The sequence below is a fragment of the Buceros rhinoceros genome, unplaced genomic scaffold (assembly GCF_000710305.1).
Source record: "Buceros rhinoceros silvestris isolate BGI_N320 unplaced genomic scaffold, ASM71030v1 scaffold17983, whole genome shotgun sequence".
Classification (NCBI taxonomy): Eukaryota; Metazoa; Chordata; class Aves; order Bucerotiformes; family Bucerotidae; genus Buceros; species Buceros rhinoceros.
This window is the reverse complement of record NW_010402011.1, coordinates 27,616-41,819: the sequence shown is the minus strand read 5'-3', so window position 1 is coordinate 41,819 and position 14,204 is coordinate 27,616. Positions and strand designations below refer to the sequence as shown.

At 39.0% G+C, this 14,204-nt stretch overlaps 1 protein-coding gene across 1 annotated transcript in view; it reads left to right on the top strand.

Moving 5' to 3' along the window:
* Positions 1-2,299: 2,299 nt before the first annotated feature.
* The window catches only part of MTMR7 (myotubularin related protein 7), a gene marked incomplete at its 5' end in the record, with an annotated part of 17,916 nt that continues 6,011 nt past the window's right edge, over positions 2,300-14,204 (top strand). The window contains 5 exons of the mRNA XM_010132509.1: positions 2,300-2,434; positions 7,365-7,497; positions 11,014-11,123; positions 13,071-13,196; positions 13,961-14,010. Of these exons, the coding sequence (XP_010130811.1) occupies positions 2,300-2,434; positions 7,365-7,497; positions 11,014-11,123; positions 13,071-13,196; positions 13,961-14,010 (554 nt within the window). The remainder of the gene's footprint in view (positions 2,435-7,364; positions 7,498-11,013; positions 11,124-13,070; positions 13,197-13,960; positions 14,011-14,204) is intronic.

The following is a 14,204-nucleotide window of genomic DNA, read 5'->3' as shown; positions in this document are numbered from 1 at the left end:
CTCAACCCTTCATCAAGCCCCACACAGAGCACCAAAAAGTCATGGCTTGGCTTCGCGAACGAAGATCTGGGAAGGGCTTTTCCCACGCTCACTGCAAGCGATGAGTGCACCCTTCGGGCCTGCGCGGTGGATTTTTTAGGTGAGGCGCAGCGTGCGTGGAACTGGCTCCACCCTTTACACCTGAGGTTCATCTGCCAGGACCTAGCGAGCTTGGACGGTGACAGCGAAATCCTACCAAAAAGTACTGTTGTGGTTTAAACACAGCTGGCAATTAAACACCACACAGCTGCTCTCTTGCTCCCCACCCCCCTCCCAATGGGTGTGGAAGAAAAATAAAAAAGGTAAAAGTAAAGCCACGTGGGTTAAGATAAAGAGAGCTTACCTGAACAAGTCAAAGAGAGAGAGGAAACAAGTAGACAATATAGAACACCCTGCTTTCTGCCGTTGCCACACTGAGCCTCAGGTCTGAGCTGTGCCGCACTGAGCCACGCTGCTGTTTGAGAAAACTACTGCCCCTCCTAGCTAGGCACCCCTTATACGTGTTGGTCATGATAGTATGGTATCGAGTGTCTGGTTCAGTCCAGCTATCCCGGCTGTGAAAATTAAGCCTATCCTAGCCGAACCCAGGACATACATCCAGAACTTTCTCATAGCTCTTTGGTACCAACAAATTCAGACACCTTACTCTGCATCTTACAGGATCTGTGTGAACATGATAACCTCAAACTCTGGAACTATCTGTTCAGCTTTGCAATAGCAAAACATGACCTCATCTCTTGTCCTGCCCTTTAACATAGCCCAAGAAATTTTATAAGGCATACACGCTCATCCTAAGCAATTGGCCTGGGTCAGCAGGAGGTGATTTCTGCATGATTCCCACTTATGATATTTAGTGGTTAGTAGGTCAGCTTATCTTCCTACTGTTGCAGCACTGGCAGTGCTGCTGTTTCTTAAATTGGGGCTAAACATGATCTTAATCACAAGCCTAACTTGACAGACAAGCCACTCTTTTGTACTGGTGTCAGCACATATCTTAGAACTTTGGGCCCCCAGGAACGATATAATGTAATGAGCTCCAGTCCATACTTTCCTGACCTTCATCCACAACCCTAACTTTAAGCTTGATCTTGAGGACTGTATCTGTCTTGCGTATGGTATGCTATGGATGAAAGAGGAATGTCTTCCTTTTATTAAAATAGCAGTCTGTGGACATATTTGTATGTATCTTTTGCTTCATGCCAAGGAGCATATAAGCATATATTAAATCTCTGGAATGTGCACTGATCATCAGGTAATACTCTAGATAACTAATCTAGTTGCAAAAACTATTAATAAAGTCTGAACAGGTTCTCACACAGCTCAGGGTTTCTGTATTAAAGATCCATGTTTTACTGACTATCTACTGATAATTCAAAGACATGGCTGAAAAAAAAGCATGTCCTTTCTCCAGTAATAAATAATCTGTAGGGTAGTCTGCATGAGTCATGACCTTCAGCAGGCAGATTATCTTCGTGCTTATGTTCTGTGCTTAGAAAGTGCATGTATGAGCTCCTTGACCTCTACAAATCTAGCTGCCATCTGCCTAGCAGAAATAAAAGCCACCCTGTTCACCCATTTCACATTCTGTTCCTTCATTTGAGTTTTATCTGAAGGTCTGATCCTGATGGGTCTGTGGAGAAACTCTCCTGCCTTCTTCTATAGCACTGATTAATAAATGTGCTCCAGAAGTCAGGCTGCCTGACCCATTTCTCGTGCAGTAAGGTACTTCTCCAGAGGCAGTGCTAAAAATACACCACCATCAGTGATCTGGCTCCATATTATGTATTTTTGTTTTCTGGACTCATGGTGTCAGGTTGTTTAATAAAGCACGTGTTGGTGAAAGGTGAGTGTAATCAGTGTTATAATTGGTAAGTGTGAGTGACCGTGCAAAAGGACCTATTCTTTATGTCATATCAGTGTTCTTGTGATTGCAATGTTGTACTCATCTCATCCTCTAGAGATCACCTTTCAGGAGTTGTTCCGCATTAGGGAAATACTGTATTTAATATAGCTCTAAGACTTAGATTCAAGACTAGACTTGGGTTAATAGGATTGTATTGTTTTAATATTTCCTTGCCTTTTTAAAAATAAGATATTTCTTAACATGTAATTAATTTTACCATTCTGCCCTTCCCGTGTAACTGTACACCTACGCACAAATCTAATGAGCTGCTTTTGTAAGTGCTTATGGATGCTAAATAATTTCTTCTTAACAACCATGTTTATTTTTTTGTTTGTTTGTTTGTTGGTTTGTCTGCAGGCCTCCATATGCAGAAGCAGCCAGCCTTTATCTGGCTTTAGTGCTCGATGCCTTGAGGATGAACAGATGATCCAGGCCATTAGAAAAGCAAATCCAGGAAGTGATTTCATATACGTTGTTGACACTCGTCCCAAAGTAAGTACATTAAATTTCTTGCACATAGCAAGTCTGAATCTGGGCTGAATACATTAGGGAAGATGCACAGCTGAAGTGACTGACCATACTGATCTTAGATGCACAAGTGTAACTCCACAGGTAATTCAGGATTAATCAGGGGACTCTTAACTAGGAACCTTGCCCACATCTTTATCCCTTAGGGAATTTTTTTCTTTACACTGAGCTTTTATCTTTTTTATTCTTAACAAAATGTTACAATACAGAAGAGTAAATAATTTGTAATAGTAACTTTCCACACGCAGAGGAACTATGTGTAACTATATTACTGATGACTCTAGGAAAAAACAATTCCCATTATAAAACTATATTTACAGTTTGTAATGTTGCAAACCTCTGCCTGCTTATGCTAGAATGCAAGATTTCTCCTGCAAGTGAGAAAGCTTCAGCAGCCTCTACATAAGGCTAAGGAAAGACCATTTTCTGAGGTTACAGGAATTGAGGACACCTTCTTTGAACATATCCAGTACATTTGTGGTTTTGAGAGAGAATCTGAAATACAGTAAATAGTGATCTCAGATGCTGTATCTCTATAATTGGTTAAAATCTTTGGCCAATATAGAAGCTTTAGAAAAAATTGTGCTGTGCAGAAACACCAAAACTCAGTAATGATCTAGAAAAGGATGGAAGTTAAAAAACCCTTGTATCCAAATCTGCATGCTAGCAAACAGCTCAAGGTGATGAGATAGGCTTCAGATGGGAGTGTGGATGATTTTTTCAGCCTGTCAGTAGCTTCCCTGTGACGTTAACAAAGCACCTGGAGAAAAGTAACCAAAGAGGCAAATCTCCACAAAATCCCTAATAGATACAGGATAAGTTATAGCACAGGAGAAGGGAAAATGAGAGCAAAGGCTTGAGGAAAAGGAACAAGGAAGCTGTTTCAGTATCCTGAGATCACGAGACAGATCCTGAAAGGGCAACGTGGGTAAAGCTGACAAACATGAGGAATGGAGTGAGGAAGGGCAAACCTGGCAGAGCTGGAGCAGACATGAGAAACCTGTCTGGTAGATGACTGACTGAAGACCTTGGGGATGAGAGGAAAGTGCTGAGTGCTCACAGCTGTAATGTGAGGCAGTAGCCAGAATATCAGGGCCTTGGCATGTCCCATTGCTCTTTGTAATTTGGTGACTACATTGGCCTTCAGTTCCCTCTTTTTTATTGGGAAGATGAGGATGGTACCAGCTTACTTGTGTTCCTGAAGCAAGTGAATCATGATGAGCATAAGAAAGAACTGGTACCGCAGTGTTCAGAACAGGCTTTAGATAGGAAGTCTAAGATGTAGCTGCCTAAATAATGCTGGTTTAACAGGTTTCTATGTGTACTAATAGTTACAGCGTAATGTTTCATGGCTGATTATATTGGTACTCTTCCCTAGTTAAAGAGGTTACTCACTCATGGGATTTATATCTAATGACTTACTGACTTGGCTATTAGTAATGGTTTACAAGGTATTAACAGGAAGGTCCCATCCTGTAAGCTTTTCTGGTAAATTACTTTGGTGAGACACCTTCTGTGTGCAGTGAAAAAAAAAGCCTGTATTTTAAGAGGAGAGAGTGAAATTTGCTCACTCAGCCATGAATGATGGCAACGCTGGCTTCTTCAGGAATCAATCAGAAGATAAAACTGTTCGTTTTCATTGAGCTTCTCTGGAAAAAAAAAGAGTTTGATGTAAAGAAATTTGTATAAACAGATTCCTACTTCCCTCTCTCTGTGCTGCAAGAATGGATCGATTTACTAAAGCTCCTGTGATCCCAGGTGGCAAACACAGCCTTGTTACAGTTTTGCATTTCCTAATGCGTATATAAATCTAGAGCATTTAGGAAGTTATAGGTATCAGTGCAAGTGGTTCCTGGCATTCCTCAGGGAACTTTGAACAGATGCTAAAGTACAATATCAAGTCTGGTGCAAGGTTTCTCCTTGCCTTAGAAAGCTAAGAAACTACCTGCCTCTTCCCTCATCAGAACTGTATCCTTGCAAAGATTATGAATATTGATGAGCCCTTCAACTCAGCATTCCCAAGTGCTCTTCATATGCTGTCTTTCATTGCGCTTGATAATCTTCAAAACAAAAGATTTGTTCTGTGGAAGAAAGCTTTATTTCTACTTCATTCAAATATACCCGGATGACCATATGCAGGGTTTTACTTAGTCTACTGTCTTTCTTCATTTTCTTCTTCTTCTATGTGTTTAAAGAAGAAGCTAGTATAAACTTACTGTTTATGAGTAAAGCAAACTAGTGCTATAAGTCTTTATAAGAAGACAGGACTCAGTTATCCTCCACATTAACGAAGATTGCAGAAAATATGGCAAGTGAGGTCTGTTTCTTTTAGAGGTTGTATCCTCATATTCACTGAGATTAAGTGAGGACAGGCACAATTTAGAGAGCTTTGCAACAAATACGTTTAAGAGCAACAGATGGAATTTTGGTAGGTGATATGGAAAACTTGTTAGTAAATATTGTGGCAGCTGCAAAGTTTGGCAACTGATAATATTTAAAATAAATGAGTGTCACAAAACCTTGCAAATTTAATCTTATATTTATTTACTTTTAAAAAGATCTGTTTCAGATTGCCTTTTAAGAAAGGATTTCTGTGACAAAATTGCTCTGCTGCAGAGACAGTTAATAGCATTTATTGTGCTGAGGATTAGGTCAGTTAGGGGCTAGATGTTTTTCATGTAGGGTCTCAGGGCTTAGATTCTTGCATGCAGCTCTTTCTTCCTGAAGCTATACACTATTTCAGAGACTGCTTCCTTTTGTTTATACTAGAACACTGATATCTACTTCAAAAGAGAAAGATTAGGAACCAGCAGATAATTTATATTTTTCTAGAAAGTCACTCTGAGGACTTGCTGTTTTACAGACTGTCTTTTTTTAATTGTTCATTGATAGTCAAAACACGAGCAGATTGCTGGTCAACAGACAATTTTTTTTTTCCACCCGCACTTTTTCCTCAATTGCATATGATGAGTTAAAAGAAGTTTTACACAAAACTTGAGAAAATGAAAAATTACAGTGTTTTGCCTGGGTTCATATCTTAGAGTGTGGTTCCTTTTGTTGTATCATGAAGTTCATGTAATAGCTCAATTCCTAAAGGGGTTCCACAAGCATTACTAAGTGTTCCTGTTGCCAAGTCCTGCTCGTGGGAGTGGATGCGCTAGGAAGTGTGAAGATGGGAAAAAAAATCTCGTATCTTCACATATTAAATTGGGAGAAGAATTGAAAAATGGTCTCACCTACCTGGTTTTGGTTTGTTTGTTTGCTTGTTTTTTAATGCATCTACAATTAAATTAAAATGGCATAAAAAGCATTTAGTCTGTAGCTTTTTCCTTTGAAAGTTAAGAGGTCAAATTTGGTCCCTGGAAACCTATTTTGACCTATGATGTAAAAAAGCTAGACTTGTTCATCTTGGTTGGAGGTAAATTAGCAACAGACAATCAATCCTACTCAATTGCATGCATTTGGCCCCAAAGCAAAATTGAATATTGGAAGTTTGTCTGTTTCAGATGGAAGAGATCAGGAAGGGACACATTCTTATATATTCCATGATACCATTAGCCAAGTACTGAAATATATTATTTTGAGTTTCAGACGCGACCATGGAAGCAGCAAATCAGTAGTGCTGTCTGCGATACTGGGGAATCAACTGGAAAGTTACCTGCCTAGCCTCTTGTGCCTAGGGCAATGCCTAAGAGATAACTCTTTTGATTTTTCATGAGCGCTGGCTCTCAGTGCAATGAAGATGAGTCACTTTTTGTCAAATCATGCCTCATAAGGTCTCTCCAAACCCCCTCCAGTCTGGATGTGCAATATCCATTTAATTCTTCCCTGAGCAGAAGCTGTTAGTTGTGCTTGGAGGCCTAGAGGTTCTGCCACGTGGGCTGCTCCCCAGCCTTAGAGCACACGTTGCATAGAAGAGCAGGGACTCTTTGCAAAAAGCCTTTTTTTTTTTAATTGGACAGTGAAATTTTGCTGTAGGGAATAATTAAAAAGACAGATAGGCTAATAAAAAAAAAGGATTAAATTCATTTCTATGAACTCTAATTTTCAGCCCAGAGATCAAAATTTGGCATAAGGAGCTTGACAAATAGTTTTCTTTTCCCCCAGGAATCTCAAAAGGGGGGAGGGGGAAACAAGCATTAAACAACCCTTTAATTTTATGCTTGGGAAAACTGAGCTAAAGAAACATTTAGTGACTTTCCCATGCCAAGAAGCAAGTATGGGATTCAAAGACAAAACTCCAGCTTCCAGCTGAATGTATTTTTTGCTGAAGCACAGCAAAATATTTGATAGTGTTGCATTGCAGATGAAAATGTTTGTGGTAATTTTGTCAATTCAAATCTTCTGTGGTTTTACACAACTAGAGCCAAGATAATATAAACTTAGAAAAACTACTCCAACTCTCTCTTCGTTATTCCAAGCTTCAGAGAAGTAAGCTGTATCAACTCTTGGATGATTTGAGCTATAAAACACAGTAACTTGGGCAACATTACAGCGTACATATGCTATGAAAGTGTGGCATGGCAGATAAGACACTGCCACCTCCTGGGTGTATTCTGCTAGTAAATGCAATGCTGATCAAAAATAAAATCAGAATAGTCTTTTAAAGACAAACCTCTCAGTCTTGCAGAGGAGCCGTGGTTTACTTGTGTCTAACCTCACTAATGAAGTTTCACTCAAAGTGTGTGAAACAGAGAACAGAGCCTCAGCAACCCAGCACACTGCAATACGATGTAAACAGATCACCGACCCCTAACCAGTTGACACTGTGATAAATGCTTCCTATTTATCCTGGACTTGAACCATTCTGATTTATTGCAGTAGACCACAAGCTTTGTTTTGAAAAGAATCTGTACATTGCTGGTTTTCATCCAGTTTTTCCTATTTTTTTCAGCTCAATGCAATGGCAAACAGAGCAGCAGGGAAGGGATATGAAAATGAAGACAACTACTCCAACATCAAGTTTCAGTTTATAGGCATTGAGAACATCCATGTCATGAGAAATAGTCTGCAGAAAATGCTTGAAGGTAATACTCTTCTTTACTGAAAACTAGAGGGAAGATTTGCTCCATCACACAACTCAAGATAACTGCTCTGAAATCAGCAGCAGTGAAAATGGGTGTGAAAAGAGAGCTTTGCCTGTTGCAGCTGCATGCAGTGGCCTGCTGGCTAATGGGACTCGTGCAATGGAATATCATCACAACTAGCAGCGATTTCCTCATTGTACAAACACCTCGTTTCAGGGGTGAAATCCAGATGTAATTTACTTTAATGACAGAAATCATTTGGCTTCAATGCACCGTACTTCTGCTACGTCTTCATTTGTGGTTTACAGTTTCGTGGTATAATTAAAAAAGCTACTCATAGCTGACATTTGATGCTAGTGGAAAATATTTTTTTTTTTAAGCTTTGGAAAACCCATGGTTTGATTTTTCTATGTGGTCAATAAGGTAGTCATGGATTTTAGACTGTGAATTTCAACAGAGCCTATCACATTGGGTTTATTTATGAAACCCACAGTTTATTAATCCAACCTTTCATTACCTTCATAATCCCATGGAAAGTAATAATGATTGCTTTATAAAAACACATCAGTGAATAAATGAGCACATCTGTACTGACATTGAATATTTTGAGTACATTAATGTTTAGAGGCCTTCTAGGAAAAGGGTAAGAATAAGTAAGCCATCCTTGACCCTCAACAGCTTGTTGATTTTTAACAAGCAAATAGTAAATAGTGCTCGCTCCACAGAGTCTCAGTATTTACTTCATGGATATTATCACCAGCTTCTCTGACCTCCTGGATCAGCTTGATCTAGCTGTTCCCATCTTGATACTCTGCCCATACTCTTTTATTTTTCATCTGACTCCCATCTCCTGTAAGCAACTGTGAATTTTAGATCTAAGAAGGGCTTACGTGTTCCATGACAGGAGAGTTGTGCTCTGTTTTCAGATAAGAGCAGTTTATGCAAACCAGCAGTAAAGTGCAGTGCAGGTAAAACAGTCACTCTCTTCTTAATGTATTTTTACTTACTTCCTTGGTCTAACAATCTCAGGAAGGAAAATAGGAAGATTTTTAGTTCGTTACTCTCGTATACTGTTAATTTTTGTATGTAAAAATATATCAGCATTATAAAATGATTAAATTCACAGGAAAATGAGAATTTTTTCAGAGTAGGCAAACAGTGTTGAGATTTGACTGTACTGTGCAAGTAAAATTACTTCAACATGCTTACCTGGAATTTCCTTCCAGAAAAAAAAATTCCTTTTGTCTGTGCTGCCTCACATTGCTTTAGTATAGTATTGATTTCGCTACATTTAGAGATGTATGTGAAGATCCTTGTGATAATTTTGACCCTACGCATAACCTCCTTGAAGTAATTTTTAATATTAGAAGGAAATGTTGCACAAGGACTTTTCTCAGTAAAGATTCCAGGGCTGACTGAAACTGCTGTTTGGCATTTGTCATGTGGTGAGCTTTGCTGTACATCTAGGGGCCTACCAAGACTTGACCCCCATTTGCTGTGCATTGAAATGATGACCCCTGTCTGTATTTAAACAGCAAATATGAGCTTCTCCTCCCCTCCTATCAGGAGCAGTAGTTGCTGATGTAAGAGCAACCCTCTGATCCTTGGACTTCGGTGACAGATCAGTCAGAAAGAGAGCCTGAGGGTTTGGCCGCAGCATTTACCCCTTCCTCTACCTATGGCCATTCTACCAGAAATGGGAGAACTGGTCCAGCATCCCCCTCTGGTACTTTTGCTGGAGGAAGAGACCATTACCACCATGTGCCCTCTTTCTTCCTCCCCTCCTGCGGAAGGGAGCACTGCTGTGTTGCTATGAGCTCTGCCCAGGGGCTCTTGGTTTTCCTGTGCCCACACAGCAGGTGCAGCAGGTCTTATTTCTTGGAGATTTTGGTACCTTTTCTTCTGAGATAGAAACTCCTATTCCCCTTAGGTTATGTCTCATAATTGAATTCATAATTGAACTCAGTATTAAGGTCCAGACTGGTAGACAAAATCATGTGAAACATACAGCGTGTGCTGTTAGGACAGTCTGAACTCTGCTCAGTGCAGTGTTAGGTAAATATTGACTCTAATTTGCTAGTGGGAATGAGCAAAGCACTATTTCAGCCTTACCTTTGGCTTTTGTAAACAAAGGCAGCAGCTTCAGCCAGAATTCAGCTACTAATTGGTCATGCTTCCATCTGCACAGGAGCATTAATCATGTGAAAAGCTGTTTGCTTTCACTGCTGCTATCTATGCATTTTTATAAATATCCTTCATAAATGACTTTTAAAATAACCACCGGGAAGAGACCTTGTGTACAAAGATTGCAAGACACATTAGGCTATTTTTTCCCTGAATTAAATGGAATTAATACAGTCAGATACATTCAGATGTGGTATAAACTCTGGCTTGTCAAGTTAAAATTCCAGTTACACTGAAGGAAACTAAAGTTATGACACTGGTCATAATGGCCATAATTAACTGAGTCTTCTAGAAGATTTCCAGAGGACAAATGATCTACTAAGACATTATTAATTCACAGATCATACATTAACTCAGTAAAAACAATTATGTTTTTCACTGTATTCCTTAAATGAGTTTCATTGCTTAATATTTGTTTCCTTAAAAGACAATATAATTCTACATGGATCAAAATAAAAGTGTGGTTCTGGGGTGAATTTAGTATCTCACTGTTGAAAATAGATTGCACCAACTAATGCTGAATATTTGTTTGCTGCTGGATTGAGGTATCTGAATTAGATTCCTCTTGCTCTTTTTTTCTTAAGCCACAAACTCTGTAATACTAAAAAACAGACACGATGATACAGCAGGATAGAAACAACATAAAAAATGCAAGATTTTTTGTCTTTAATCATGACATAGAGCTTGAAAAGTTTGCAGGAAAATATTTCTTGTGATGAATTATAGCTTCTCCTCACCATCAGAATACTTTCTGACTACAAATGAAGTTTTTAATTAAGGTTTCATTCAGGGATGGAGAACTGCTGAGTGAATCACTTCAACTCAAACATCTCCATCTGTGGCGATGCTGAAGACTGGGTTTGGTGGGCCTGCCCTTAATAGAGCTTCATCAGCAAACACGGCTGGGAATAGGAGGCTGTGCTGCTGTTTAGGTGGCTGTCTGACAGCAGAAATCTATGTTTTCTGCTTCTGAGCCCTCATTATTAAACACACGATGGCCTCTCAGAGGTTTGAAAACTTGAAAGCTCCCAACACAATTTTGAAGAATCTGTGCTGCACATAAGGATGTATTTGGTAAACTGCTTGCAACAGGCTTTGTAACAGCTTCTCTTTTTAATTTAAATTCATGTATTGGGTGAGATTTGACCCAGACCTATTTCTTAAATATATGCTTTTTTCCATGGCAAAGTTTAACTGTGAAGTAGCCATTCTTTTCAAAAGCTGAATGTTTTTCACAGGGGAATTTCTGAAGAGATAACTCTTAGGTTGAAGAGTCAGTGAAAGTTTAAGGACTATACTTACTGTACATTTAAGATGCATCTTATTTTGCAGTTTGTGAGCTGAAATCGCCTTCGATGAGTGACTTTCTGTGGGGCCTAGAAAATTCTGGCTGGCTGAAGCATATCAAAGCCATTATGGATGCTGGCATTTTTATTGCAAAGGTAAAGTGTGTGAAATGAGAACAAAACTTGGACTAACCAGATACAGAAAGTGAGGACCAAATGCCTTGCTTGTGGCTAACTTCTGTTCTCTTCAGGGATGTCGTATTTGAAAAGAAAAAAACCATCTTGCAATGCTCCATATATGAGAAGAGACAATTCTTAGGTGCTGTTGTGTGGACTTTTTGCTAATATGGTGAAAAAAGTTTGTGTTTTAGCCAAAGAAATCAAGTGTACGAAAGCCTCTACTAGTCTGTATCTTCTTATGCCACGTTATTTAAATGTCTTGTCTTTACTTCCCAGCAGTGACTGTCACTGTTTCTTTCCCTGTTTCTCCTGCCTCCTCAACTGTTTTCTGAGCATTTTCTTTGCTGAAGGTTTGTGTTAAAGAACTACTTCTTCATATGGCAGCTGTAATGTATGTGTTATCCTCTCTGAGTTATTTAGTGACCAACTAAATTTGCTTCCTAAGCTGACTCCTGTGTATTACCACAGGAAAACTCTCTAGCAGCTTGTACTCTTACATACTTGAGAGCTGTTTCAGAAAATAGTTGTTGCCTTTGATAAGAAATTATTTCTCCTAATCCTACCCAAAGTAATGTAGGTATTTGTCATTTACCAACAGTAGTTTTAATTTTATTATCCCCTTCCCTACGCTCTGCGTTTTACTGTTTCAGTTCTTTTATTTGAAATTACTATTACAATTTCTCATAAGCCATTTTATTCACATGACCTGCTCCATACGACCATATCAGTAAAATTTCCCTCCTCAGTAACTGCTTGTTTCTCTTGCTTTGCTTCTTCCTGCTCAGCAGGCAACTCTAGTTTCTTAGCTGAACAGCAGCTGCCAGATAAATGCACATTATTATTTCTCCCATCCATACTAGCTTTCATTAGCTTGTAGAAATCAGGTCATTTACATTAGCTCTTGCCAACTTTTCCCCAGTGGCTAGTCTTAAAATACTGTCCAAAAAAATTTATCCTTTGTCCATATGCTTGCTAGCCTCGTGCCTCCTCAGGCATACATTTTGACCCGTTCTTATTTGTACGGTTTCCAGTTCTCAGTTGTTGGTCTCCTGCCACACAGGTTCTATTTTGGTAGAATTTACTTGTCTCTTGAGATAAACATAGTTAATTTATTATCATTTCTCATTCCCTATTAAGCCTAAACTTGTCTTAAATGTTTGTTTTTCTAAGCAGTATCTTTACTAACCTATTTTATTTCTCTGCTTTCTAAATTTAGTTCTCTTTAGAAATGGCAAAGGTCAAAACCCTTAGAATTAAAAAAAATGCCCCTCAAGTTCCAAAGATAAAGCAACACCAGTCTTTGGAGAACTTAGTATGATCTCTTCTTTATGCGTATATGTATCAAATGGGATCCTCTCTCCCCAGTTACTTACCTTAAAAAAATTGGTACAGTCTTACTTATTAGATATGGAAGTTTATCGCTACCACAAACGCTTAGAGGTATGACACCAGTGTGCAAGGCAGTGTGCTGTAATACTAACCCACTGGTGCTGGCATTGGAAGCAGACATTGCCGTTATTGACATTACCATCAAGATGAGAAATTAAAAGCCATATTGCACGTATAACTGTTCAGGTGCTGATATGTGAGTTAGAGCATTAACTGCATCTGAATCTGCTTTAGGGAGTTGTCTGCTCTGACAGGTGGATGTATTTTAATTAACACAGATCCCTCATCCTCCTGTAGCGGAGCATAACCAGGTGAAGCTGCAACCACCATATTGCATGGATGGGATGAGATTAAGACTTTTCAAATGAGAGGAATAACAGTCCACGTAATTCAAGAACTCCGTGGCAGAATAAAAAATGAACAAGATTTTCCAGTTCCCAAATTAATACTCTATATTGCACTGTCTCACTGCTCCTCTCTTACTATTGCCTTTCTCCCTGCTTGTAAAATTTCTGACTTTTTCTGTGTCCTTAGGCTGTGGCTGAGGAAGGTGTGAGTGTGCTTGTTCACTGCTCTGATGGCTGGGATAGGACAGCCCAGGTTTGCTCTGTAGCGAGCCTTCTATTGGATCCGTATTACAGAACTATGAAGGGATTCATGGTAAGCAGGTTCTCTTTCACAGAGTAAATAAAGTACTGTGGAATAATTTAAAATTAATACATTTGGTTTTAATGGGAAATAATATTCCTTAAATATATTTTCTTTTTTTAAGTAGGAAGGAAGGGTTTTATCTGCCCAAGTTACAGTCTCCCAGTTTCGTATGAAATGATAGCGAAGGTGGGGTATAAGTTGGGCACCCATTTATTTTTTTTCTAACCTTGACCAAGAAACTGTCTCACAGCCAAAGGAGCTTTTGTGCAAGCAAGAATTCGTATCAATTTTCAGGGATCAGTGAAGTTTTGCGTGTCAGAAATGTGTGCTCCCTAGACATTAGATTGCAGTGAGCAGCTATTTTGGAAAAATGTGTTCCTTTCCCAGGCAAATCATCACTGGTAATGCATTTAGAAATGCTTATCAAGGTACTGGTCACATGTTAAAAATATGTTTGAGACTTCTTAGTTACTATTTCAGAAAATAATGAATCAAGGTAATTGAAGTGGTGCTGAAATACTGGCATCCTACTGATCCATCAAGAGTGCTGCTTTCTCTTGAACGGGCAGCAGTGCTCATCACTCATTATTTTTCTTATTCTAAAAATTCTCTGGGATTCTAATACTGCTTGCTTACATCATTCTTGCTTGTCACTTTTCTGCTTATTCTAAGAATTAACTGGGATTCCAATTCTACTTGTTTACACCACCCTTCTGCCTACTTCAACATGTCAGCTCAGCTCCACAACACTGAATGCAACATTCTCATTTTAGGTGTTAATTGAAAAAGACTGGGTTTCCTTTGGTCACAAATTTAACCACAGGTAAGGTGGTGCTAAGGTTTTTCTATATGTATTTTTACATAGTCAGTATCTGCTGCCATTCTGATTTTATTTCCTTGTTGCCTTACAAAGCGTATCAACAGAATGCCTTCAATAAACTGCCATACTCTTTCCTCCTACTATATAATCCAGCTGCCTGCCAAAATCAAAGCGAAATATTTTCATACCAGTCTTTC